Source organism: Camelus bactrianus, chromosome 5 (assembly GCF_048773025.1).
Source record: "Camelus bactrianus isolate YW-2024 breed Bactrian camel chromosome 5, ASM4877302v1, whole genome shotgun sequence".
Classification (NCBI taxonomy): domain Eukaryota; kingdom Metazoa; phylum Chordata; class Mammalia; order Artiodactyla; family Camelidae; genus Camelus; species Camelus bactrianus.
Window position 1 is genome coordinate 51,779,170 of NC_133543.1, and position 25,696 is coordinate 51,804,865.

Consider the following 25,696-nt stretch of genomic DNA (forward strand, 5'->3'; position numbering starts at 1 on the left):
ATTTCCTATAAACCAGGACATAATCTTACATAAACAGATACAACATAAAAATTAGAAAATTAACATTAATATATTATTGCTATATAATCTTCAGAACTCATTCACATTTTACAATTTGTCCAATGATTGCCCTTTATAGCAAAAGAATTCTATTCAGAGTCATATGTTACATTTAGTTTTCATTTCTCTAATTTTCTGGAATGATTTCTTATTCTTTCTTTGCCTTTCAGGGCAATTACATTTTGAAGAATACAGCTCAGTTATTTTTGTGGAACATCTCTCAATTTGAGTTTTCTTATGATTAGATTCAGATTATGCATCTTTTGCAGGAATATTACAAAAGTGATGTTGCAGTCTTTTTGTTGCATACTTTATGGTGGTTTATGATCTTTGTTTATCCTATTGCTGATGATTTTCTCTTTGTTTGTTTGATTAGGATGGTACTAGCCAGACTTCTTCACCATAAAGTTACCCTTTCTCACTGTAATTAATATTTTGAAGCAATGTAAATATATCTGTTTTCTCATCTAATTTTCAGTTCATTCATTAGTTCTTATCTGTAGAGATTCATAGTTTCTATTTTATTAAGTGGGTTATAATCCAATACTAGTATTATTTGTTGGTAAAATTCTTTCAGATGTGGCCAGTGAGACCCTTCAAGCAGGTTTTCTATGTTCTTTTGATTTGTCTCATTATTCTTTGAGCACTTCTGTTCTTAGTGGCCCAACAAGGTGTTTCAGGCTCACTTTATAATTTCCCTATTCCATTCTTGGAATCAGTCATTTCTTTAGGAATCTCTGGTTACTTTTAGTATAGAACAGTATTGAGAAAGCAAGATCTGATTGCTTGGTGTGCTCACTGTTCTTGGGGTGTTAATGCTCCTAGGCCTTCTCTGAACAGAGGTCCAGAGTATATGCATGTATGTAGGTACATGCACATATTGGATCTGTATTTCTCTATATATTATATATATTGAAAGCTATGGGTTTAAACTGATACTTTAAATTCCAGTATGACACCACAGGACTTACTCTGGTTTTCTCCAACAGTGAGAAAATGGCTTCCATTATCCTTAAAATATTTACTTATTTTGACCAATCCTCTTAAATAGAACCAGTTTCTCATCTTATTTACCTCCCTTTCCCCTGCATGGATGCCCTCTTCTCCCTGCATTCTGTCTCTTACCCTCCCCTACATGTGGACACCCTCCTCATCCCAATCCAAAATCTCTGGGACACAGCAAAAACAGTTCTAAGAGGGAAGTTGATAGTGATACAGACTTATCTCAGGAACAAGAAAAATCTCAGATAAACAACCTAACCGTAACACCTAAAGCAGGTAGAGAAAGAAGAACAAACAACACCTAAAGCAGTTAGAGAAAGAAGAACAAACAACACCCAAAGTTAGTAAAAGGAAAGAAATCATAAAGATCAGAGCAGAAATAAATGAAATAGAGACTAAAAACATAATAGAATCAATGAAACTAAAAGCTGGTTCTTTGAAAAAATTAACAAAATTGATAAACCTTTAGTCAGACTCATCAAGAAAAAAAGGGAGAGGGCCCAAATTAATGAAATCAGAAATGAAAAAGAAGTGACAACTGACACCACAGCAATACAAGGGATCATAAAAGGCTACTGTGAGCAACTGTATGCCAACAGAAAGGACAACCTAGAAGAATGGACAGTTTCTTAAAAAGGTACAATTTTCCAAGACTAAATCAGGAAGAAATAGACAATATGAATAGACTAATGACCAGTACTGAAATTGAATCAGTATTTCAGAACTACCAACAAACAAAAGTCCAGGACCAGATGGCTTCACAGGCAAATTCTACCAAATATTTAGAGAAGAGTTAACACCTATACTTCTGAAACTATTCCAAAAAATTTCAGAGGGAGGAACACTTCTGAAATCATTCTGTGAGGCCACCATCACCCTGATATTAAAACCAGAGATGTCACAAAAAAAGAAAATTACAGGCCAATATCACTTATGAATATAGATGCAAAAATCCTCAACAAAATACTAGCAGATCAATTCCAGCAATGCATTTAAAGGATCAGAACACCATGATCAAGTGGGATTTAGCCCAGGGTGCAAGGATTTTTCAATATCTGCATATCAAACAATATGATACACCACATTAGCAAATTGAAGGATAAAAACCATACGATCATCTTAGTAGATACAGAAAAAGCTTTTGATAAAATTCAGCATCCATTTATGATAGAACTCTCCAGAAAGTGGCCATAGACAGAGCATACCTCAACACAACAAAGGCCATATATGACAGACCCAGAGCTAACATCATACTTAATGGTGAAAAGCTGAAAGCATTTCCTCTAAGATCAGAAACAAGACAAGGATGCCCACTTTTGCTGCTTTTATTCAGCAGTTTTGGCAGCCCAAGCCACAGCAATCAGAGAAGAAAAAGAAATAAAAGGAATCTAAATTAGAAAAGAACAAGTGAAACTGTCACTGTTTGTACATGACAAGATACATAGAAAATCCTAAAGATACTATCAGAAAACTACTAGAGCTCATCAATAAATTCGGTAAAGTTGCAGGATACAAAATTAACATAGAGAAATCAGTTGCATTTCTGTACATTAACAATGAAATAGCAAAAAAAAAAAAAAAAAAAAAAAGAAAAGAAAAGAAATTAAGGAAACAGTCCCGTTTACGATCACATCAAAAAGAATAAAATACCTAGGAATAAACCTACTTAAGGAGGCAAAGGACCTGTACTCCAAAAGCTGTAAGACACATGAAAGAAACTGAAGATGACACAAACAGATGGAAAGATATATTGTGTTCTTGGATTGGAAGAATCAATATTGTTGAAATTGCCATACTACCCATGGCAATAAACAGACTCAGTGCAATCCCTATCACATTTCCAATGACATTTTTCACAGAGCTGGAACAAAAAATGTTAAAATTTGTATGGAAACACGAAAGACCCTGAATAGCCAAAACAATCTTGAGAAAGACGAATGGAGCTGGGGGAGTCACGCTCCCTGGCTTCAGACTATACTACAAAGCTACAGTAATCAAAACAGTATGGTACTGGCACAAAAATAGACACATAACTCAATGGAATACGATAGAAAATTCAGAAATAAACCCATGCACTTATGGTCGGTTAATCTATCACAAAGGAGGCAAGAATACACAATAGGAAAAAGACAGTCTTTTCAACAAGTGGTGCTGGGAAAACTGGACAGCTACCTGTAAAAGACTGAAATTAGAACATTCTCTAACACCATATACAAAAATAAACTCAAAATATATTGAAGACCTAAGTGTAAGATTGGATACTATAAAACCCTTAGAGGAAAACATAGGTAGAACACTCTTGGACATAAATTGCAGTAATATTTTTTTGGATCTGTGTCTTATAGTGGAAACAAAAGCAAAAATAAACAGATGGGACCTAATTAAACTTAAAAGCTTTTGCACAGCTAAGGAAACCCATCAACAAAATGTAAAGAAAACCTACAGAATGGGAGAAAATATTTGCAAATGAAGCAACCAACAAGGGACTAATTTCCAAGATACACAAACAGCTCATACTGTTTAATATCAAAAAAACAAGCAACCCAATCAGAAAGTGTGCCGAAGACTTAGACAGACATTTCTCCAACGAAAACATCTCAGCAGCCAACAAGCATATGAAAAGATGCTCAACATTGCTAATTATTAGAGAGAAACAAATTAAAACTACAAAACCTCACAGCAGTTAGAATGGCCATCATTAAAAAGTCTACAAATAATTGCTGGAGGCAGTGTGGAGAAAAAGGAACCCTCCTACACTGTTGATGAGAATGTAAATTGGTGCAGCCACTATGAAGGATAGTATAGAGGTTACTTAAAAAACTAAAGATAGACTTACCATATGATCCAGCAGTCCTACTCTTGGGCATATACCCAGGGAAAACTATAATTCAGAAAGACACATGCATACCAATGTTCACAGCAGCACTATTTACAGTGGTCAGGACATGGAAACAACCTAAATGTCCGTTGACAGATAATTGAATAAAGAAGATGTGGTACATATATACAGTGGAATATTATTCATCCAAATAAAAAAGAAAGAATAAAGTAATGCCATTTGCAGCAACATGGATGGACCTGGAGATCATCATTCCCAGTGAAGTAAGCCAGAAAGAGAAGGAAAAATACCATATGATATCACTTATATATGAATCTTAAAAAAAAAAAGAAGACACAAATGAACTTATTTGTAAAACAGAAACAGACTCACAGACATAGAGAACAAACTTATGGTTACCAACAGGGGAAGGGTGTGGGAAGGGATAAATCGGGAGTTTGAGATTTGCAGATACTAACTGCTATACATAAAATAGCACAGGGAACTATATTCAATATCTTGTAATAACCTACAATGAAGAAGAATATGAAAATGAGTATATGTATGTATATGCATGACTGAAACATAATGCTGTACTCCAGAAATTGACACGACATTGTAAACTGAGTATACTTCAATTAAAAAGAATGTAAATTTTAAAACAGGAAAAAAAAAAGAATCCTCAATTACTAAATATCATATAGGGCAAGATTTATGAGTATGTGGCAGAGTAGTTTGATTAGAGTCATCTCTAATAAGAGAATTAGAACATGCAATCATCCAGCAAATGTTTTTTGAATGTTTACTATGTCATAAACACTGGGAATACAGTGATGAAACAGTTTCTAATTTAAGGACATGGAAGACAAGTAAATAGTTACTTTTGATCACAGGGCTTCTGTAAAGTAGTGATCATGGTGCTATGGGGAAAATAGAGTGGAGCATCTGATTTACCTCAAGGGACTCGGGAAAAGCTTTCTAGTACAAATGTCATTGAGCAGTGTCTTAAAGGTATATTAATCCAGTAGGAGCAGGAATGTATAGCATTTGAGGCAGATGGAATAGTATATGCAAAGGCACAGAAGTGTAGGTTAGGGATACAACTTGTGGTGCATGAGTTGATATAACAGAAGGTGAGGCTGGAGAGGTAAGCCCTGTCTTCTCAAAAGTTGAAAGAGTATAGAGGTTAAAATTATAGGAAGCCATTAAAAGATTATGAGTGAAGCACAAGATTAAATCAACGTTTTGGTAAGACCACCTCCTGGCAATATATCAAGGTTTAAATAGATGTATTAATTAAGGTTCTTTTGAATGCAAGGGAAAAAACATTTTTGAGGCAGCCTAATTTGAAGGAGGGATAATTTTTTAAGAGTACAGAGAGGTCTCTCAGGGATCTTATGGCAGCTGGACTTAAGAAACTGAGTGGAAAGCTGAGTAGGGACTCCTGTCTCTTGCCTTTGCTTTGCCCTGTCTTTCTGCCTAATTTTTTCTTCCCTCTCTGTAGATTGCTTTTCTGTGCTGCTTTGCCTATGTGGTTAAATGCTACCTTCCTGCAGTTGCTTAATGTTGCAATTCCAGCCATACTCCAAGACTCTCCACATATATCTGTGAACCCCAGTTCAATTTTCAAGTGACAGAGGACCTTATTTCCCAGGATGGGTTGTGATTCCAGTCAGATGTGGCTGCCATAAACTTGACTGTCAGCCTCCAATCCCCATGTGTGTGTCTTTGGGATGTGGGGCAGGAAGGGATATTCTGAGAAGATGGGGAGGGTTGTAAGCTAGAAAGATACTACAAAAGGTGTCTTACAGATGGTAAGAACAGAAGCAGAGGCTAGCACTGATATCTAGGTACTAAATGTTGAGGGCCTGAGCTAAGGTTAGTTAGGGGCAGTGTGGAAAGAGAGGAAGTAGAGTTAAAAGGTACTTAGGAAGCCAAGCACACTTCGATGCCTCATCAGATCAAATTTCATCTTCCTTTGAGAGAAGGAAGGATTCTACATTTCGGATTTGTATTACTGGGAATTTGAGGAAGAAACATTGAGGAAGATTGAGTTTTTAGGGCAAAGATGCTGAGTTTTGGTTTGGACACTCTGTATTGCAGTCCCTCTGGGATATTAAGTGTTGATGTTCAGTAGACACTTGAATGTAGGATTTGGAGTTCAAGAGTGAGATTTCTGCTGAGATTTGGGAGTCATCTTGGTTTAGTTGGCAGTTGAAGCTGTGAACTGAATAAAATCACCTAGAATGAGAACATTAGCTGAGAATGGGATCTGAGGACTACCTCAGTAGGGATGGAAGGAGTGGAGGAGGAGTTTATCAAGTGGCTAACTTGTGACATTGGACAAGGAAGGATTACGGAATGAAGCACTGCAGAAGAATGTGCATTTGGCGTATGCTAAAGCCTTAAAAGACAAGGTAGGGTCCATGGCTTAGTAATTAATAGCAATGTGTGTTGGGTACTTTGTTGTCTTACTTTGATCCTCACAGCCGTTCAGCTGCTTATTATCCCCTTTACAGTTCAGGCAACTTAGGTACAGAAAATTAAGTAAACTTGCTCACATTTTTACAGCTATAGGTGGCAGAGTCAGAATTTGAACTCATGCAAATCTAGCTTTTAAGAATCTGCTCTTAACCACTGTTCTTAATGCCTGCCTTTAAAGGAAATTGAGGGAGATTCTGATTTAGCTAGTTAGTATAGAATATGTTACTAAAATGATTATAGCAATGGAGAGCAAACTTGTTTTTTTATTTTTTTAACATTTTTTATTGATTTATAATCATTTTACAATGTTGTGTCAAATTCCAGTGTTCAGCACAATTTTTCAGTCATTCATGGACATATACACACTCATTGTCACATTTTTTTCTCTGTGAGTTATCATAACATTTTGTGTATATTTCCCTGTGCTTTTTATTTTTGATAATGGTAAAATGCACAAAGAATAAAATTTACCATCTTATTAACCTTTTTAAAGTATAAAATTCAATAGCGTGAAGTATGTTCACATTGTGTAACCAACCTCCAGAACTTTTTGTTTTGGAAAACTGAAACTCTGTACCTAAAACGCTCCCGATTTTCCCTTCCTCGCAGCCCCTGGCAACTTTCATTATGCTTTGTGTCTCTGATTTTGACTGCTCTAAGTACCTCAAATAAGTGGACTCATACAGTATATGTGTTTTTGTGACTAGCTTATTTCACTTAGCATAATGTCTTGAAGATCCATCCATATTGCAGCATGTATCAGAAATTCCTTTTTATGGAAGACAAGCTTTTATTTATTAGCAATATTCTATAGATGTTTATTCACATGTTGAGGAGGATCTTATTCTCATGATGGTTTTGGAAAAAACTCAGGAATGGTGACATTGCAAATTTTTATGACTCTGTACTGATATTACATTAGCATAAGTATCTGAATGTCTTGGATAACATTTTTTAACAGAAGAAAACTTTACTAGAAACTTATAGAAGTATTGAAAACAAATCATACTTTTCAATTTTTCTTATTTGTTTACAAAGGACAACTGTAGTATACTTTTGTCCTATAATGATAGCATGACCCATGGGAGTCACAGATTTAAAATACAGTTTTTATAGTATTCACAAGGATGCCAAAGGTCCTTGATATATACTGTACTAAGCTTGCTTTTGGCGATTGTGCTTTCAGCACTGATATGGGGAGCATCTCACCCAACTAGGCAAGTCCTTTAGCTGCACCTTAGTTTATGGCTATGGTTAGAGCCTCTTATCATTCTGAATATAACTGTGAAGTCCATACTCCACGTTCACTCCTCAGTTTACTACTTGTTAACTTTAGGAAGTTACTTAAGTTTTTTAAGCTTGAATTTCCTTATTTATAAAATGGAAATACTGAGTTCCTGCCTCATAGGGTTCTTGTAGGATTCAGTTAAATCTGAATAAAGTACTTATTAGCATGGTTACTGGCATATAGTAAGTGCTCAGTGAATGTTAGTTGTGACTATTGTTCTTGTTACTGTCATCATGTTTGGTATGCATGCAGACAGCCTACTGTAAAGGGAAATCTGTTCCATCCCTTGTTCTGTGCTAGATGCTTCAGAGGATTCAAAGTTGAAGAGTATACAATTTCTGCCTTCAAGGAGGTTGCATTTGTGTGTTTAAAATGGGATAATTTTATCTGCAGTGGATTTTTAAGCTATAACTTCTAAAACTTTACTTTCATTAAAAAAGTATTAGGAATAAGTCAAGATGAAATTGTGGTTTTAGCATTTTAAAACCTTTTTTGAACTCAGCAAAGTATTCTTTGACTTGTGGATTCTGTTTGTTTATTCCAGCCAGCACCTAACCAAGTCACTTTTCATCTGCCACTACATCGTTATTATGCTATGTTTTTGAGTAAGGTAAGAGTGTCATTAAACAACTCTGTTTGTTTGCTTGTTTTTTGAATATTGGAAAATACGTATTGAATTGGTAACTTTTTTTAATCATAATTTTTAGGCTGTGAAATGTCAAGAACTAGATTTGGATTCTGTTTTACCAGATCAGGAAATGTTAATGAAACTAATGATTCACCCACTCCAAATTCAAGTATGTATTCAGGCTCTTAAAAGATTTTGAATTGACAAACTCCTTAGTTAAGGGATTCTTCCTTTATTTTATTTGTATGCCTTTATCGTTATTATAGCCAAAATGTTTGAAATTTTAAAAAACTTAATTTTTGTATTTTTACTAGATTATATTTAGTTTTTTTTTTAAATTTTATGAGATTTACATTTAATTATAATTTCCCCAGAAAGGGGTGGGGGGAGAAGGATAAATTAGGAGTTTGGGATTAGCAAGTACAGACTACTGTATATAAAACAGATAAACAGCAAGATCCTATGGTATAGCCTAGGGAACTAAATTCGATATCTTGTAATAACCTACAATGAAAAAGAATATGAAAAAAGAATATGTGTATATATATATTGTACAATATATATATACATGTATGACTGAGTCACTGTGCTGTACACCAGAAACTACCACAACATTGTAAATCAACTACCCTTCAATTTAAAAAAAATAATTGTAATTTCCTCAAGAATTCCTTTCAGTATATTTACTTATAGGGGAGTTTTAACATACTACAGTAGTATTTTGGGAGTCAGGAGACCCAACAGTTCTAGCCTTAGTGCTATCACTGTTTTACTATCCGTGTTGGTTGGAGTGATTCTTTAGTTTCCCCATCTGTAAAGTGAGAAGAGAGAAAAGAGAAGAATCAGCCTACAAATGCATTGTGGTTTCTTTCATTTCTAAATTGATTTTGTGGGCCACCTTTTATATACATTAGAGGGATTTGCACTTCAGTTTGTTTTTCCTGGCAATTTTAGATTTGTTAATCATTATTGAATGTTAACTCTGGGAGTTAGGAACAAATAAGAGATGAAGTTATGACTGTACTTAGTTTTAGTTGATATAGAATATAAATACATGAATTAAATATTAGTATATTAAAAAAATTTATTATAATCTGACCTTCTCTTACTTGCCAAATTTTTGAAAATGACTGGTTTAGATTGAAGGTTGAGTTATATGAATTAAAGGTATAGTTTATATTCATTGATCTTGAATAATTTTAAATCAGTTAAAATTTTAAATGTATATATTTGAATTGAATATCTTAACATTGGACAGAATATAAGGCTCATATTATGATTAAGTTATAAAATATTTTGGAATAATTGTTTATTATAACATGATTTTATAAAAGTTGACTTTAGATGACTTCTTTGTCCAATTTACTTAATTTTAATTTTACTAGGCAAGTCTTGCTGAAATCCACAGCAATATGTGGGTAAGAAATGGTCTGCAAATCAAAGGACAAGCCATGACCTATGTCCAGTCTCATTTCTGTAATTCCATGATTGATCCTGACATTTACCTGTTACAGGTAAGCCAGCTTGGTTATACAGATACTGTACTTTTGAAATGTCTCATTTGTACCTGTGGGATTTTAATTTATAGAGGTGACTAAATGATGACAGACAGATCAAAGCTATTTAAGAAGAATTTTATTATTTACATCTCCCGAAGGAAGAGGGCATGCCATGCCACACAGGACCAGAGGGGAAGCATTAGGTTTTGGTCAAGAGACAGAAGGAGGAGGGAGGGGAAATCTTAGACCAGAACCTTTTTTTGAGTCTCCATAGTACAGGCAAAGCAGGGCAGGGGAAACAGTTTAGGACTGGCTAGTTTGAATAATCTTGGTGGGTTTTGGGGCATAAAAGCTGTCTGCAGCTATCTGGTCCCTTGCCCTAGGCAGTGGCAGGGTTGGAATATTGGCTTGATATATGAATTAAATTAAGGGCACGAGTAACTGGCATATGAGAGAATTGCTCCCAAGTAAGCTGTTTACTTTCTTTAGGTATTAGCTAGCCCTAATAGGGGTAATTTCTCCCCTGGTCTGTAAGACCCCTTAGATGTCAAAAGATCATATGATACAGAAAATAAAAAAACATAATTAATACAAGAAGTAAAACTGAATATTGAGAAATAAGTTTGTGGATTTATTTTTTTTTTTTTTTGTCTTTGAAAGGTTTGTGCATCTAGACTTGATCCAGATTATTTTATTTCATCTGTCTTTGAAAGGTAAGCATAATTTTATATGATGACAGGTATTAGGAATTATTTGGAATTTAAGTTAATTTTGTTTTAACTTTAAAAAATCTGTCTCAAATATTTTTTTAATAGATTTAAGGTAGTGGATTTGTTGACAATGGCTTCACAACATCAAAACACAGTACTTGATGCAGAGCATGAGAGATCCATGTTAGAAGGCGCTCTTACATTTCTTGTGATTCTTTTGAGTCTTCGTTTACATTTAGGTAAAAAGCACTAATGCAAATACGTGGGTATTAACTATTAACCTCCCTTTCCTCCCCTTTCCCCATGGTAGTAACTGGCTTATGGAAAAAAGGAAAGGTTGTGTTTCAAACTCTTGATATGATATGTTTTACCATTGATACTCCTTTTACTGTAACCTTTAAAAAACTTTATTTAAGGGAACTGCAAATGGCAGGGTAGTTAAACTGCAGTTATATTTGGGGCATTACATTCTTTGTTCTTTAATTTTTGAAGCCTCTCATTTTTGGTAAAACAGCTAATGAATTGTGTGGTAAGTTGTTTCTCTATAATTTATAGATAATCAGATTTATTAATTGTTTTTAATTTTAGGAATGTCTGATGATGAGATTCTCAGGGCAGAGATGGTAGCCCAGCTGTGTATGAATGACAGGACACATAGTTCATTGCTGGACCTCATATCCTTTTAAAAGTTTAGTTTTCTGTTAGTTGCAGGATCTGAATAATAAGTAATATTTATGGATTAAAGATATATCACTTTTTTGATTAAAACCTTTTTTTGAAGTTGAAAAATAATATAGAAGAAGAACTCCCAATTGTTTCTTCAATTTGGTGTTCAAGACCAGTAGCCAATGTTTTTGCCTCTAATTGTCGCCTCTCAGGGTACTCTTGTTAAACCTTGGTTACCTGTCAGGACTGATGGCTCTGGACACCCCAGGATCAGAATTAGTGAAAGGGAGCTAGACACTTGGTAAAAGGTAGCTAGGTCTGCTTTTTCTGTATAGCCAGGCTGGAATTCATGGGTAAAATTTAGAGGTATATTTTATAATTATTGTTATTGGGATTTTAAACATTCTGAGTATTTTTTTCTTAGAGTTCAGTCTTAAACTAAGAAGTTTTTAAGGGCAAAGACTATTATCTACAAACTTAAAAAACTTACAGTTCTCTGTATATGACTGAGCATACAATGGACACTTTATTTTTTAAGTTATTGTCAATAAAATTTTAGACACTGATCATCGTGTTATTTTGTGATTAAGTTTATTTTGTAAATTTTTGAATAAATTTACTTTTTGTATTATGAATATGTTTGAAATAATTGGCTAAAATGTATGAAAAAGCTATTAGAATCCCTATTTCATAACCTTGAAGGTTTTCTTAAGTAGCATCAGTTTGATACTATTTGATGATTTCATTCAACCAACATATCCTGTATCAGTGCTGTAACAGAGCAAAAGCATTCTCTGTAACTTTGAATTTAAAAAGAATTATATGGCTTTATGTGAAAACAGTAGGAAAGAGTCTTTGTAGTTTTCTTCTTTTTAAAAAATTTGCTTAGTATCTTTCTCTTTTTTCTTTTGAGGATGACATCTTGTGTTTTTGGAAAAATAATCCTTGCTCACAAAAATCTTGGCTGATTTTTAGCATACTTTGATTTTCTAAGGGAAAGTACAACATTTTTTGCAAAATGGTGAAAATGGAGATTAAAATTTTTTTCACTTCCTGAAATTATATTAATTTGTTTTGGGGGAAATATACTTCAGAACTATTTCAGCATGTCATTTATTAGGCTTCTAGGTTAAAACTTTTAAAAATTCACAGATAATAAAAATTTATTGAATTGTTGTGTTATATAGCCCTCTTGTGGCTAACTTTATATATTACAGCCAATTGCTCTATGTATTTTAGCAAAGGCAGTTAGAAACTAGAATACCTTAGTAAGATTATAAAGCTGGCTCTTAGTTATTAATTTTTTTTCTTGACACATACATCATATTCCAGAAAATCCAAATCCCAAAAGTGGCATTATTCCAGGCAGTTATAGCTTTGAATCAGTTTTATCAGCTGTAGCTGATTTTAAGGCTCCTGTTTTTGAACCTGGAGGTTCTATGCAACAAGGCATGTATACGCCTAAAGGTATGTTTATACACATGAATATATTCTTTCAAATACTAGTTTTCTGAGGGTTTGTTGTGTATACTGAAACAAAACGTTTTGCGTTTAATTTATTCAGCTTTGGTTTTCTCTTGAACTTTCTTGTAGGTGTATGTTTGTCTTTTATGGTATACAGAGATATTGCTTCCATTTATTTATATATCCATGGTTTATGTTACAATAAGACTTCTTAGATGACTCTAAATTATAAAAGAAACTTTATATATGAACTCCAGTTTATTTTTATGAGTAAATGAACTGTAAATGAATCAGAAATTGTTAAGTAAAATATATATTTTAAAACATTCTGAATATATTTGCTCTCTAAATTTTATTTAGAAATAGTTCTCACTACCCAAATTTTAACTCGAAACAGTTAAAATCTATATGGAATGCTGATAACATTCTCATACATTTTGAACCTATGTAAATACATAGAAATCTTTTCCTTTAAGTGGTTGGTTTTCTGAGATTTTTTTCCCACCTGGATTTGTGGATGACATACTTAACAAGGAACAGAAGTAGGGGAAGTCTTGATTCACTGTCTTGTCTTCTTCACTTTCACATTTTTACTAATCTGAGAATTTTGAAGGAAGTAGTAGTTACATGCTTCTTAACCCCCTCAACACTCATTGTCTAAGTGAAATACTGATGCCCACTTTGAAGCTGTAAATAGCATGTGCTGTGTTTGGTAAAACATAGCAAAATCAGCCTTATCATGTGGGATTTTTCAGAGAGTTTACAAAGTAGGAAGAACAATCCAGAGTCTCTGGCTGGAATGTTTTCCATTAAAGGAAAAGCACAGTATTTCTTTATTGTAGAGAACACTTTGTGTCTAAAATTTAGATGAGCTTGTAAGTGGGTTGATGTTTTTGTATAGTGCTTATTATTACAGTGTGATGTGAGGATTACCTCTGTCAGACTCACTCGTAATACTTATTAAAATACAAGGTCCTATATCTCAGCCTAATCTGCTCTTATCCAGACCTCTGGGGATGGATTCTGGGAATCTGCTTTTTAAACAGAAAAGAGAAAGTCAGTTTTTAATCTTTGGATTTGACTTTTTATTTGTAAAATGAGAGAGTTAGAATAGATGAGTGGTTTTAAAACTTTTTAAAAGTAGTTAAAATAAGCCTTTAGTTTTAGGAAACTAAGCCTTAAGTGAATCTGTTATACTAAGCAATAAAAGCAAACCTACTCTTGTTAAAGTGAGTATAGTAGTAGACATAGCTTCTTACCTGTTTTACCATCTCCTTGCTCCTCAAAACTTTCCCATCTTTTAAATTTAAAATATACTTAAATGTAATTAGTCATTAGAGATTGACTTTATTCCTAAGAAGTCAGTATTTTGTTTCTACTCTCTTTTGAATAATAGCTGAAGTCTGGGATCACGAGTTTGACCCCGTCATGGTCATTCTTCGAACAGTTTACCGTAGAGACGTGCAGTCTGCAATGGACAGATATACAGCATTGTAAGTCCGTTATATTGAGTAGTATAATAATGGATATCTTGTATTTATATAGAAAAAATTTAATTATAACACAAATAAAGTGTTAAATACACTCAAAATCTTCAGAGGAGAAAATATTTTAAGATTAAAAAAATAATCTAGCTGAGATTTATATTCTCAAGATCTTGACTGAAGATCTGATGTTAATCTGATAAAAATAAATTTTATAAAACATCACAAATAAACATGAAAAAATAACAAACTTATTTAGTTGCTGTTCGACCAATGGAATTCAAAGCTTGATCTGTGTTGTTCTACTTCTAAACCAGTAGAGGAGGCACAAGTTAAGAGAATAAAATTGTCTGACATCAGACATGATGAGTAGCCCCAAAAAGTGTGGTAATATTGCTATGTTCTTGACAACTGGGAAAAGAGCCAAAGTAAAATGAATTTTATTTGTAAATATTTAACAAAGTAGTTTAAAATGTTGATGATTGCAGAAAAGAAAAGTTTTGAAGGGTATCTTTGTAGTGGAGAATTCCATTTCATATGTTATTGTTAGAGTATTTTTAAATGTATTATTTACTTCTATTTTTAAACCTTAATAGGTAATATTATATTGCTGAACATTATAGGATATCACCTTTTATTTTTACTCAGTTTATTTGTGCTTAAACATTTTAAAAACAAGTTTAAAAAGATACAAATGTCTTTGATCTTGAGAAATATTTGTTCATATAACTATCAAAGTGTAAATATAGATATTGGATATAATCAAAACTTCTCTTTGCCAATACGTTACAGTAATAGGTAAGATATATGCTGAATTTGAGAACCATCATAGATATATCTAAAGAAAGTTTGTAGTGTAGAATTTTAGCATATTCTCCACACCCCTAAAACCCCCCCTAAGAAAAAGAAAGCCAAAAAACAGAACTTAGTTCAGCATCTCTCGCTACCTTTCACTAAAACCCTTGTAGAGATAGTGTGAGATTCTCCTTTCTCTGCTTTCTTAGCAACCTCTTTTTGTGCTTTTAATGTGGTTTTGTAACTTTGTTTGCTTGTAGGCTACTAGACTCTTAGTTACTAGAGAAGAGATATCTTTTTCCTCTATGTCTCTTTTTCATCTTCAGAACCTATCTCAGTGCTGGGACATAATAGGCATCCTGAATATATTTGGTGAATAAATAAATTTGAATTGTTGATGCTGAAGAATGAAAAGATGGGTGGGAGGAGGCATTTGCATGGAAAACCTAATCTGGCCTTCATAAACACTGTTGTCTTAAGTGGCTCTGCCTTTTTTCAGGGAATGGTGTTGGTGGCTAGTCATTTAAATATATGAGAATTAAGTATATAGTTAATTTTATTACTCTTTTTTACTTTATAATGAATAGAAATTTGAACTCAGATTGGGCTGAAACTTTCAAAGCTTTGAAAGAGTCATTAAATACTTAATGTAATTGGTTTTAATAGGAAAATTTAATTTAACAATACACATTTATGGAGTACTTGTTATACACCAGGCACTCTATAAAGCAAAAAAAAAATTTTTTTCCCACATAGCAGACTTTTACTTGTGCTTTAAGCAGTTAATTTTCTGTATTTAGACGGGTGATTCCCAGCCATAGACGAATTGTCCTCCAAGGGACATTTGGCATTGTCTAAAGACGGAGAGGAGTATTACTGACATCTAGTAGAGGTTAAGTCTGGCCTCCACAGCTAAGAATTTCTGGCCCCAAATGTCATTAGTGGTGTCAATGTAGAAAAACCTGGTTTAGACCTATACTGCTGTACTGGTAACCTTTTCTATTTGCAGGTATGTTGTGTTTTCTAATCTGTTTTGTGTTATTAGTTGTTTAGCACCATATTATGTTTTGACTTGTAACTACTTCACATAGAGAAAACCATATCCTTAGAGCTATTTTTATTAAAATTTCTTCTTTCCTATTTTACTCTCTTTTTTCCTAATTCTCTTATTCCCCTCATTTGGCTTTTGAGTTCCTGTATAATATTTCTTAGTTTCTTAGAAGTATTTCTGAAGTGCTGTAATGGTTCTTGGCAGCTTGAAAATCTTTGTTTTAAAGAAATATGTATTTAAATAAAACAATAGTAACAGATGACAAATAAATATACTCTAGCTTCAGACTAAAAACCTTTTAATCATTTTCTTGTAAATTAACCTGTGAAACTTTATGTGCAAACTATTATATAATATAAAAGATTTTGTGTATTTAAAATAAATATTATCTCCATGAAGAAATGTGTTTATATGTAAAACTTAATTTTTTTGAAATGTATTTTGTATGTGAAATATAGCATCTGCTTCCTTTATGTGATGTTTCTTATGTGACTGTCTCTTACGTAACTGTGTAACTGACTGTTTCAGTTCTTATTAGAACACAACTGGGAAATAACCCTGAAGTGTAGGACTTATTGGCTGTTGGTCATTTTCATTTTCTTTTAGTTTTAAGAAACAAAAATGACAAAACTGATTTTAGTTAGTGTGATCCTTTTTTATCTCAAGAAGGTAATAGAAAGGCCTTTTGAAGAATTATGGAAAAAATGATTTGATAAATTAAAGCTATACTGTCTTTAGAATCTAGTGTGATGCTATGTACTTTATAGACAATCAGTAATGGCTAAATGAATGAAAAGTAAATTTCTCTGAGATTTTTTAAGTGAAAATAGACCATTTGCTTTGTGTGATGTTTAGATGTTTAGAATTTTAGGATCTTAGTGCTGGAAAAGGCCTTCAAACTCTTCTCTCAAGCCTCTGTAAAAGTGTCTTGGGGACCCTCACTGGAAGAGGGGGTTGAGCGACAGCAAGAGGAGGCCTGAGAGGGAAAACAGCAACAACAAAAACAAAAACAAACCAACAGTTGGAAAAGCATCCGTTCATTTCAGTGTTATATTTTATATATGAGGACGTTGCAATCCAAAGAAGTTCAGTGAAATATGTTTATTAATGGCAGTAATGGAACTATTGTCTAGGCCATTTCCCAAAGACAAATGTGATTTTTATATAGTGGTACTTTAAATTCAACTGGAAGGCAAATATTTTTGAACTATAATTTCTGATATTTTTTATTGTCCCATCTTGAAGGTTAATAGGTGCTGGCCTATGTTTGAAAGTATGATGTATGTGTTTATATATATTAGATGTTGGTTTGAGTCATTTAAAATTTTTTTGCTGTCATTTTTTAGCTTTTCATTTGCATTATTCCATTAATGCTTTTGAAAAGAGCAGTGAGAATGATGTATTACCTGCTGCCTTAAATAAATATGTAATCTTTATTTTGGAGCAGTTTATTAATGTAGGTGCTGTATATTTAGGGGCCTAGTGCTTAAAGCAAACAAAATAAAAACTAAATATTGCTTTTCTGTGCTGAGTGAAATAGAATAATTGAAACATTTTATCATAAGCTATTGGGATTGTTTTGAAAATTACGCTTACATGTAGCCACTACAGTATTATGTAGAAACCAATTTTTTTTTTAATACAAACTTAATGGCATCCTCTTGTTGAATCATAGATGCAACTCATTTCTTTGGTATGTCAATGGTAATTTTTTTATTTTTACAATTTTTTTCCTCTACCTGCATAATATCTGTTTCCTGTAAGTTGAGTTTTCTGCTGTTCAGTCTATCTGGCTTCTGTGTTAGAGGCATTCTTCAGCTGTCTGATAATTTTGGCTGCTTGTGATGAACTCTGAGTGCCGTGGCAGATCTTATAGGTTCTGAGCTGTAATATAGGGTGATTTGGGCAGGCAGGTTTGTTGAGAAGCCCTTATGTTTGTCTCTTTATAACTTTTTGGTCTGGTCAGATTCCTCAGAGAAGTTTTTTCAGATACTGCCCAGAAGGTAATGGTCTGGCTGCCATTATTCCCGGAACTGAATGAATCACAGCCTAAGGGCTCTGAATCAAAATGTATATGATGACTTTAATCCCGCATCCTCCTAGATTTAACAATGCTTGTATTTTACCTTCTCCAGAGGTGAATTCTCTAGCCAGATTCTATTGGAGTAGGGGACAAGCAGTTTTCATCCAGTCCTCATTTTAGCCTCTTATGTCCCCACACCAGTTATTTAAGTACTAGGTGCTTCCAGTTTCTGAGCCTTTTGAAGATTCTGCAGTTGGGGTTGATTCTCAGCTTTCCCCGTGGCCTTCTTGTGATTGGGCTTTCTTACGTTTTCTAGAGTCATCAAATATCCATTTGCTTTCCAATTAATAAAATTTTGTGTTTTCTTTTCTGATTTTCCCTATCCTTGTGCTTTTCATCCTTTAAAAAAATACCATAACTGTATTTTTTATTGGAGTTTTGGGTGAAAGTAAAATTAACTACTTAGGTTCATTCTGTCATTTTAACTTCAAGTGCTGAATGTATGACTCACTTGCATTGTCTGGATTACTAAGTGAGGGTTAGCCTTTTTAAAAAATCTATTAATTTCCCTTTATAATTCTTGCTTTGAGACCTATGTATGGATTATTCTTTAATGGTTTTCCTGTTAGTTTATCTAAAGTTCATTAGTTTTAAAGTTTTACTTCTCATTTTTGGAGTTTTGATCCACCTGGAGTTGATTTTTATAGAGAGGGTGAAGTAGTGATTTATTTATTTTTTTGCTCCTACAGAAAGCCAGTTGCTCCAGGACCATTTATTGGACAGTCTAGCCTTTTCTCACTGATTAATAATGCTAATTCTGTCATATACAGTTGACATATACAGACATATACATATACTGTATACATATACAGTTGACACTCATTATTTGCAAATTCTGTACTTGTAAATTTGGCTACTTGATAAAATTTATTTTTAAGCCCCAAATCAATACTCAGAGCACTTTTCCTGGTTTTTCGCAGACCCGAGCAGACTTGCAGAGTGCACCTAGGCTGAGGTGAAACAAAGCAAAGCTTTCCCTCTTGTTTCAGCTCATACTGTGGACAAGTGTCCCTTTCACGGTCAATTTAGTGCCATGTTTTTGCATTTTTGTTCTTTTTCTTGATGATTTTGATGTTTAAAATGGCCCCCAAATATAGTGCCAAGTGCCAAATGTAGTGTTCTTGAGGGCAAGAAGGCTTTAATGTGCCTTACAAAGAAAATTTGTTGTTAGATAAGCTTCATTCAGGCTGTTATAGTGCCGTTGGCTGTGAGTTCAATGGTAAGGAGTCAGTTATATGGTACACTGAGATAAGTGGTAGAGGACATTCACTGAGCTGTACATGAGGCCATTCCAAAAAGTGTTAGAGTAACATGTGTAGTGTGTGATGAAGCTATGGAAAAGCTGAAAAGCTGAATTTGTGGACTCATGAGATAATGTCTGATAAAAAAGCATAGTGGACAGAATTATTGTGAGGCTTGAGAGTATAAGAAATTTACTGTCACATTTACCCAGGGTCAGGAAAATGTTAAACCCTTCTTAACTAGTGCTGGCTGGCTTGCAAGTTTCAAAAGGTAATACAGTGTGAAAAATGTTAAACTTGCAGGCAGAGCAGGTTCTGCAGATCAGGAGACAGCAGAATAATTTTTTAAATACCTGCTACGAGTTATATAGGAAAAGGGTTATGTGGAAGAGCAGGTTTTCAGTGCTGATGAGACTGGCTTGTTTTACAAAGACATTGGCTAATGAACCTATATTATGCAAATGACATTTTGATGACAAAAATGTTGTGGTCCCAGACTTGTCAAAACTAAACCCTTTATTTCCCCTAGGAGTAAAAATTCAGTGTTTGTGGTAACTTTATAGAACATAACTACTGTGAATAAATACAGTTGATATAGGTCTGTTATCTTCAGTTCATTCTGTAAATTAATGCCATACTGTCACAAATACTGTAAGTTTATCTGCTTTCTCCCCCTCTTCCTCCTCTTGCTTGTCTTTCTTCTCCTCCTCCTCTTCCTTCTCTCTTCTATTTATGATAGCTATTTATTTTTGGCCCTTTGCCTAGAATTTTATGATGACCATATAAAATTTAACGATAAAACTTTTTGGATTTTGATTGGAATTGTACTGAATTCATGGATTAATTTGGTAGAAATGCCATCTTTAGAGTAATGTGTTTTCCCATCCATGAATGTGGTCTTTTTCCTTATTTATTTAGGTCATCTTTAAATTCTTTCAATAAAATTTTACAGTTTTTTTAAATTAAAGTTTTAGATATTATTTGTTATTTTTATTCAAAGAATACTTATATTTTTATAAGTATTATATGTGGTATACTTCCTAAAATTATAGTTTCTGTTTGTCTTAGTGAATAAGAATGCAGTTGTTTTTTATTGTTAATCTTGTTTTCAGGCAAACTCTTACTAGTTCTAATAATTTATGGATTTTTACAGTTTTTTTGTGCAGTTAAATTATCTAGGGATAATGATTTTGTTTCTTTTCTTTATATATATATACACTTGTGAATACACGCACACATTCTTGTCTTACTTTACTGGCTAGGGTTCTAATATAGTACTCAGTAATAGCAGTGATGAAAAGCATTCTTATCTTGTTCCTAATGCTTTTCATGCATCACTATTAGATGTAGTGTTTGCTTTAGTGGTTTTGTAACTACCGTTTGTCAGGTTGAGCAAGTTCTTTTCTATTGAATGCTTACCAAGAATTTTTATTAAGAATGAGTTTTTAATTTTAACGGCTGCTTTCTCTGCATCTGTGTAGTTGATAGCATACAATCCAAACATCCTTGAATAATATATTGGGAAAAACCCTATGTTGTCATGATGCACTCTTAAAAAAATACTATTTGATATGGTTTACTAATTTTTTAAAAGTTCTTTTCCATTATACTCGTAAGAATGATAGTGTTGCAGGAAAATGGGGCATGAGAGGATGATCGTGTCCCAGGTTTTGGGTGAGTCCCTGGGATGCGCCTCGCCGAGTGAGGGTCCTTGGCTTCATGGAGGACAGAATTCAAGAGCAAGTCATAGTAAAGTGAAAGTAGATTTATTCAGGGCTATACACACTCCATAGACAGATTGTGGGCCATCTCAGAAGGCAAGAGAGGACCTGGGAGATGGGGTCGTCTAGGAAAGTGAGAGCCACTTGGGAGATACAGATTCCCTAGGCAGAATGTGGGCCATTTCAAAAGGCGAGGGGTCCAGGGTGTGCGGGTGGTTAGTTTTATACAAGTTCAGTAATTTTATATGCTAACAAGTGGGAGGATTATTCCAGCTATTTGTGAGGAGGGGCAGGGATTTCCAGGAATTGAGCCTCTGTCTACTTTTTGGCCTTTTATGGTCAGCTTCAGAACTGTCACAGTACCTGTGGGTGTACCACTTAACATGCTGATACATTACAATAAGTGCATAATGAGGCTCAAAGGCTACTGGGAGTCAAGTCTTCCACCGTCTTAGCTTAGTTCGTTCTAACTAGTTTATGTCTGTCCTCAACTGCTGTGTCATGGTTGTGCCCTGCCCGCTTCCCTCCTGTCTCATTAGTCTTCTACTTTAAAAAAAAAAAAATCGTTCTTTGTATTGTTAACAAGGTTATATTAGCACCATAGAATTATCTGTGTATCTTTGTCCTTTGCTGGTCTCTAAAATTTATGTTGGGAGATGGAGGTTATCTGTTTCTTGACTTTTTTTTTTTTTTCTAATAGCTTTATTTGAATATAGTTTGCATACACTGCAATTCACTCATTTAAAGTGTACAGTTTAATCAGTGGTTCTTAGTATATTCACAGTGTTGTGCCACTGTCACCATAATAAATTTCAGAACATGTTCATCACTAAAAAGAAACCCTGTATTCATTAACAGCTACCTATATCCTACCTATACTACCTATATATACCTATATGCTACTTATATCCCCAAATCCCCCTAGTCCTAGGCAACCACTAATTTACTTTCTGTTTTTATACGTTTGCCTATTTCGAACATGTCACATAAATGGAATCAAATATGATCATTTGTGACTGACATCTTCACTTAGCATCATGTTTTCAAGGTTCATTCATGTTGTAGCATATCAGTATTTCATTACTTTTTATTGCCAAATAATATTGCATTGTAGGGATATCCCACTTTTATTTATCCATTCCTCAGTTAATGTATATTTAGGTTCTTTCCATTTTGTGGGTATTATGAATAATACTACTAAGAACATTTGTGCCTAAATTTTTGTGTGAACATCTGTTTTCATTTCTCTTGAGTATATGCCTATGAGTGAAATTACTGGATCTTATGGTAACTCTATATTTGTTTGAGGAACCACAAGACTGTTTACCAAAGCAGCTTCACCATTTTACATTCCTACCAGCAATATATGAGGATTCCAATTTCTCCACATTCTTACTAGCATTTATCATCTGTCTTTTTTTATCATAGCCACCCTAGTGGATATGAAGTAGTACCTCTTTGTAGTTTGATTTGCATTTCCCTGATGGCTAATGATGTTGATCATCTTTCATGTGCTTATTGGCTATTTGCATATCTTCTCTGGAGAACTGTCCAGATCCTTTGCACATTTTTTATTTGAGTTGTCTTTTTGTTACTGAATTTCAAGAGCTCAGTTTATATTGTGAATACTAGGCTTATCAGATATGTGATTTGCAGATATTTTCTACCATTCTGTGGGTTGTCTTTCTACTTTTTTGAGCATGTCCTTTGAAGCATAAAAGTTTATAATTTTGATGAAGTCCAAGTTAAGTTATTTTGTTTCTTTTGCTGCTTGTGCTTTTGGTGTCATATCTATTGCTTAATCCATGGTCATAAAGACTTAAGTCTGTGTTTTCCTCTAAGAGTTTTATAGGTTTAGGTCTTACATTTAAGCCTTTGATACATTTTAAGTTAATATTTACATATGGTGTGAGGTAGTGGTCCAACTTAATTCTGATTTCTGTGACTATTTTTTGAAGTTTCGATAAAACTTGACTATTCAGCCACTTGGGACTTGTGTGTTTTGTTTTGTTTTGTTTGTGTGTTTTTGTTTTTCTCCTGTGGATAATTTAAAACTGCTAATTTGCTTTCTTCAAACATTATAGTCCTGCTTAGGATTTTTATTTCTTCTTGAAAGGGATTGTCAAATTATATATTTTCTAGGAAATCTTCTACTTTGTCTTAAGTATTTAATTAATGAGTAAAAAAATTGTCTGCCTTTTTATTCTCATTATTTGTTTGTGCTTGCTGGTTTTTATTCCTGGTTAGTCTTATCACAGGACTGCTGTTTCTGCTTTTTTTTTCTTTTTTTTTTTTTTTAAAGAATAAACTTTTGATTTTGTTGTTTCTTTTTCCCCCCACTTGTTTTCTATTGTATTTTTTTCTTTTATTGTTATTATCTTCTTTCAACTTAGTTTGGATTTTCTCCCTTTTCTTAGATGCTTAGTTTTTGATTTTTAAAAATATAAGCATTTAAGACTATGAATTTCCTTCCAAGTACTGCTTTTGTTGTATCTCACAATATTTTTCTATTATAGTTTAGGATCTAAATGTTTAAAGTTTTCTATTATAATTATAATGGCCTCTGAATTTCTAAGAACATAGTGTTTTTTTTAAGTGTCTACATCTCTGAAGTTTTAAGTTATCTTTTAGTTGATTTCTAGTTTTACTGGCCTTGTGACAAGTGGTTGTGATCTATATGTCAGTTCTTTTCGTATTTGGTTGAGATTTCCTTTGCATCCTGGTAATTCATCAATTTTTATAAATGTTCTAATTGCATTTAAAACTATGTGTATTCTCTAATTACTGGATGTTCTTTGTCTTTGGTTCAAGGTTATCAAGTGTGCTGCTGAAAAAGTCTTCAAAATTCTTTCCAATTATTTTTCTTGGGCTTTCTTTTAGAAATATGTTAATATGCTTTATTATGGTTGTGGATTTATCAGTTTCTCTGTGTGCTTCTCTCAGATTTTGCCTTTTGTGTTTTGAGTCTGGTGGTATTTTCATATAAGTTCGTAATTATTATCTTCCTGGGTAGCATGTTCTTCCATCACAGAAGAGACAGGCAAGCTTTCTTATTTCTCCTTGTGAGTTATCCTGTCTTTGAGGGTAAAGCTTTTCAAAGGTCTCAGCCTTATGTGAGATCTCAGTTCCATCTCTGAGCCTTGTGAGCTCAACATCTTGAGATCTACCTGCTCACGGACTTTAAAGCCATTGACATATACAGTGTTAGTGCTTGTTGTTGTCATTCTTTCTTTTTTTCTGGTGCCAGGGGGACTCTGCTTTCTTTTTTTTGAGTTCAAATATGCATTCAAAAGATTCTATTTTACCCAGCTCTCCCAGCTATTGGTAGTGAGGGAATTTTTAGGTTTATCTATTTTTTGTTCAATTGTTGCAACTGGAAATTTCTTTTGTTTAGTATTTTACTTTGTATTCCCTTTGTTTCCCTTTGTTGACATATTCCTATTCATATTTCTTTCTAGCGTTCAGTTTAGCTCTCTCTAGTTATTTTTATCCAATGTGAAAGGAAATAATAATAATAATGTTCATTGTGAAGAGAATAGCTCTCTGGCATTTTTGAGCAATTTGGTTAAAAATAGTACCGCATAAAGAATGTGACAAAAATTATTGTCTATAAATCACTGTTTAAACCACGGTTTAGTGTTGAGTCTGTCATCTAATTTTAGTTTTATTTTATTTTTACAGTCTAAAACAGAGTGGAAAATTCCCTGGAAATCCCTGGCCTCCCTATAAGAAAAGGACACCACTCCATCCCAGCTATAAAGGTCTCATGAGACTTTTGCACTGTAAAACTTTACACATTGTGCTATTCACTCTGCTTTACAAGGTACAGTAGTAATTTGAATAGAAAGATTCAGATTAGAATTTATTTCAATAATTTTAAAATAAAAGTGCTAAAGGATAATGTTTATATAACAGTACCATTTATAAAGCAAAGTGTATTTATATATTTAAGATGTGTGAGGATATGTCATAATCACATATATATGAATTCTCTTGTATTCTATATATAATTTCAAGTCTGTCTAAGTTGAAAATAATGGACCTACACCATTCTTTGTAGGAAACTGTCCATCTTATACAGTTTCAGATAAGTCTATGTCTTTATGGCTTCTGTGCTACAAGAAGTGAAATATTGTGTGACTGCAGGAAGAGTGGAATGAATATTAGGGACCAAACAACCACCAGTATCCACTAAAATGACAAAACTAGGAAAGCAGTTATAGGGGCCAGTGACCCTGTGTTTAGGCTTTTTCTCTTGGCTTTCTTCCTCTGATCAGGAATGTAACATGGAAGGATTTGAATGGGCTTCTATGTGATAACATTAAGAATTTTCTCTGTTAAATACTTTAGAAACTCAAAAGGTGATACTTTTGCTTTCTTGTTACCTAGAAATAATTTTTTTCTTGGGTCTTCTCACACAGGACTGACTTATTTATTTGGCTAACATTAATTGATGCTCAAAAATTGTATATATAATATTGTGGAATATGTGAATATATATAATAGGCATATTTATGTTATAGTCTGAATAAGAAGTGAAAGACAAAAAACTGCTCATGTTATATAGATAAAATAAGACATAAAGTAACTATAATAGATAAACATCATACAAATGAGATACAAAGAAAAAACTATTGTTTTTTTTTCTAATTAGAATTTGAAAAATTAAAAATTAAAAGAAATAGAAAAGTAAGCCTTGTAG

The 25,696-nt window shown here is 33.4% G+C and overlaps 1 protein-coding gene across 8 annotated transcripts in view; it reads left to right on the forward strand.

Annotated features, from left to right (window-relative positions):
• UBR3 (ubiquitin protein ligase E3 component n-recognin 3) overlaps positions 1-25,696 on the forward strand; it is a 185,358-nt gene that overhangs the window by 62,462 nt on the left and 97,200 nt on the right. For all 8 annotated transcript variants that reach the window (XM_074363852.1, XM_074363851.1, XM_074363847.1 and 5 more), the window contains exons 12-20: positions 8,197-8,262; positions 8,360-8,449; positions 9,666-9,794; positions 10,440-10,492; positions 10,595-10,728; positions 11,078-11,163; positions 12,481-12,622; positions 14,016-14,112; positions 24,676-24,817. In XM_074363852.1, coding sequence (XP_074219953.1) covers positions 8,197-8,262; positions 8,360-8,449; positions 9,666-9,794; positions 10,440-10,492; positions 10,595-10,728; positions 11,078-11,163; positions 12,481-12,622; positions 14,016-14,112; positions 24,676-24,817 — 939 coding nt within the window. The remainder of the gene's footprint in view (positions 1-8,196; positions 8,263-8,359; positions 8,450-9,665; positions 9,795-10,439; positions 10,493-10,594; positions 10,729-11,077; positions 11,164-12,480; positions 12,623-14,015; positions 14,113-24,675; positions 24,818-25,696) is intronic.